This window comes from Triticum urartu, chromosome 5 (assembly GCF_003073215.2).
Source record: "Triticum urartu cultivar G1812 chromosome 5, Tu2.1, whole genome shotgun sequence".
Classification (NCBI taxonomy): Eukaryota; Viridiplantae; Streptophyta; class Magnoliopsida; order Poales; family Poaceae; genus Triticum; species Triticum urartu.
In genome coordinates this window covers 34,678,717-34,681,937 of record NC_053026.1, presented here as the reverse complement: position 1 = coordinate 34,681,937, position 3,221 = coordinate 34,678,717, and the positions used below count along the sequence as shown (strand labels likewise).

The 3,221-nt window shown below is 45.7% G+C and overlaps 1 protein-coding gene across 1 annotated transcript; it reads right to left on the bottom strand.

Annotated features, from left to right (window-relative positions):
- Positions 1–457: 457 nt before the first annotated feature.
- On the bottom strand, positions 458–1,003 carry LOC125507727. Its single transcript, XM_048672217.1, has one exon. It carries the CDS (start codon positions 800–802, stop codon positions 581–583), a length of 222 nt encoding a protein of 73 aa, XP_048528174.1. The 5' UTR covers positions 803–1,003; the 3' UTR covers positions 458–580.
- Between the last annotated feature and the right edge of the window lie 2,218 nt (positions 1,004–3,221).

Below are 3,221 nucleotides of genomic sequence, written 5' to 3'. Positions count from 1 at the left end.
GACGGTTTAGTAATACAATATTCGTTGTATTGATGGGTGTCGGTGCACGTATATATAAGTACATGCAGGATCTTAACCTTAACTATACATGACTAGAAGGTAGGCCACAGTATACATAATACAAGCAACACAAATATACTCAACAGTAGTGCTATTATACGTGGGTGTTTTGGCCATGAATGTATTCTGTAATACTTCCTTTGCCCTATGATGCAAAGGCAATGTATTCTGTAATACTTCCTTTGCCCTATGATGCAAAGGCAGAGCTTCTGCTATTCACATAAAAAAGAAAGATGGGAGACGAGAATAATATTGATGAGAACGACTCTCGTGCGTTGGCCTCTGCTATATTAACATGTATCTCGAACTCCTATATCAGTCAGTTAACCCAGCGATCCACTAACCAAATTTATAGCAAACTCCTCACAAAGCATATAGACACTGCAAACGCCTTAGATTACAAGACACACACAAACAACACCCATTTTATTGAATCTTCTTCATCAATCATGCACACAACTCAAGCGGAATGACCAGGTTACAACATACAGGAAGGGATTAGACTAGGATGAGCTTAGGATTAGATGGGGATGGCCCTGGAGACGCGCGGGTAGACGACCCTGGAGGGATGTCCCATGATGCGGCGGCCCTTGCGGTGGCGAAACAGGTACACCACCGCGCCCACCGGCCACTCTATGACGCCGGTGACAAGGAAGGCCACGAACCCCAGCGTCGGCCCGATGAACTTGCACCGGCACGGGTTCTCCCTCGTCCCGCACTGCACGCACGCCGGGAACGCCATGGCGGCTACCTAGCTCCTGCTCTGCTGCTTGATGAATCTGTGCTTGTCGGCCGAGCTCTCGGTTTTCCGGTTATGGTGGACGAATGCTCTGGCTGTTGGTGATGGAGGAGGCGTCGCCCCCGGCAGGCCAATATATAGAGGCTTTGCGCCGGGGACGCGTAGCAGTGGTTATCCAAGTGGTTTACTGCCGCGTTGCACATTTGCACTGGTGAGCGCAGCACATATCCCCAGCTCAGACGTGTCTCTGTTTGGCCCTTGGAGCCTTCTGGTGCTGCCCTCACGTATGGGATTCCTCCCGGTCGACGGCGAAAGAAATACTATTTGATGAAGTCGGCAAGGTATTATTCTGTCCAAATCACTTTACAGAGACAACTTTCAATCACAATACTACTTATTTCGTGCAGTCGGCATCTTCCTCTGGTCCCAAACGTTCGGACGTCGGCCGAGTTATATATTACAGAAAAATAAGCCAGAAAGACAACTTTAAATCACACCTAACAATGCGTGTGGTCTGCCTTTACACTAGATGCAGATTTGAAACCTGGAAGTTCTGAAATTTTAGTTCATTTGGTTGAAATAAGGCGGGTCAGAGGATACAATAAAAGTTTCAAATTTACATCTCTATCTTTTATGAAGCCAAGGCACGCAATTTGCAATGCCCTCGAACAAAAATCACACTCAACAATACCTGATATTTCTCTTTAAGGCACAATACGATGTGGCCATGAGTTCAACAAGTTTTAAGCGCGTATAGTTTTTTTTACAGGGATAAGCTCATAGTATAATTTAACGCTAAGGTTTTGCAAATTATCCACCCCTCATAACGTGTCGGGTATCTTTTTTCCTTTCCTAATGCGCGCACCTTGGTACAGAACTCGCGCTATGACATGTACCCTCTTCCCCCTTATCAAGGAACCTTGTTCTTCCGAGAGCTTCCGAGAGCGGCGATTTGGTGCCCGGGCTCAGATGAGCCCGGACATGAACAATACCGCCATTTGAAATTGAAAAACTGTTTAAAAAATTCCAATTTTTTTTTGTGGTGATAGATGCTACTGTACGTGAACTCCGTGCAAAATTTTGTGAAGTTTGGACATTCGAGGAGCTCGTGGCAAAAAAGACAAATTTTGGATGTCTGAGAAACTTTTTAAAATCGCACTGTTCATGCCTGATTTTGTCTTTTTAGCGGCGACCTCCTCGAATGTTCAAACTTCACAAAATTTTACACGGAGTTCACGCACAGAAGTATCTTGCACCACAAAAAAATTGAAATTTTGTGAGCTTTTTTAAAATTTTAAAATCGAGGTACTGTTTACCGGGCTCTAGGTTGAATTATCGTGTTCTTCCTTGCGTCCTTGCCTCCAGGCAGGGCCGGAGTTTCGGCTGGGCCAGACCAGGCCATGGCCCCCCAGCCCAGCAAAAATTCAGTGAAGACTAGTACTGAATCTGCGCCCTTGGAGCAAAATTTCAATGGTACTCGCTCCGTTCCTAAATACTTGTCTTTCTAGACATTTCAACAAGTGACTACATATGGAGCAAAATGAGTGAATCTACACTCTAAAATATGTCTACATATATCCGTATGTAGTAGTCATTTAAAATGTCTAGAAAGACAAATATTTAAAAACGAAGGGAGTATTTCCTAATCAGGCCTGTTTTTGCCCACCTAGAGAAGTGGCTGAAGCTCCACCACTGCCTCGGGTCCAGGGTCACCTGGCGACATGGCGTGCATGGTTGCGCCCAAACACATGGGCATTGGGAGCTTTGCGGATGTCGACTTCTTCTCGTGTGTCCGTCACCAGAACGTCACTTGCATAGAGGGGACACATGAAAAACCGGTGCATCGTGGCTTTGCCATGCTCATCGGGAGCACGTGCGTGCATCGTCCCTCTAGCTGGTCAACAAGTCCACCCGATATTAGCCGATCACATCAACTACAGAAACGCCTCATGAGAAAAATCCACACCTTATGTGTAAAAAAAACTAAAAACTAGTATTAGATTTGGAGAAACACTATCGTAACGAGCTGGGGAATACGTCTTTGCAATAAGATTTTTGGAAGTATGACTCCCCAATGACTAAGGGCATGTACAAAGGCATCTAGTCAGCTGTCTGTAACACAGGTCACGTAGGAAAATAATGACGTGGGGGAGGGAGAAAGGTAAAAACTACCGAGGGTGTCTGCCCAAATACCGACGGTCTGTTGCCACACAAATCGCTGCATGCAGATAGCTTATTTTCCGTTGTATGAGTTCGTCGGCTGTAGTGGGCTGTTTAGATCGTGTTCGTGGGTCAGCTATTTACGGACAGTTGAAGTGTTCCAGCCGGGCCTAACAGACACCCCTGTTTCAGCGTCATATTTTTGGTAGTCTCTAAAGTTGATGTGTACATATGTTATAGACACCAGCCGTCTGTGCCGATC

Coding starts and splice junctions, on each gene's coding strand:
- LOC125507727 (XM_048672217.1), bottom strand. CDS start 802: ATGGCGTTCCCGGCGTGCGTGCAGTGCGGGACGAGGGAGAACCCGTGC.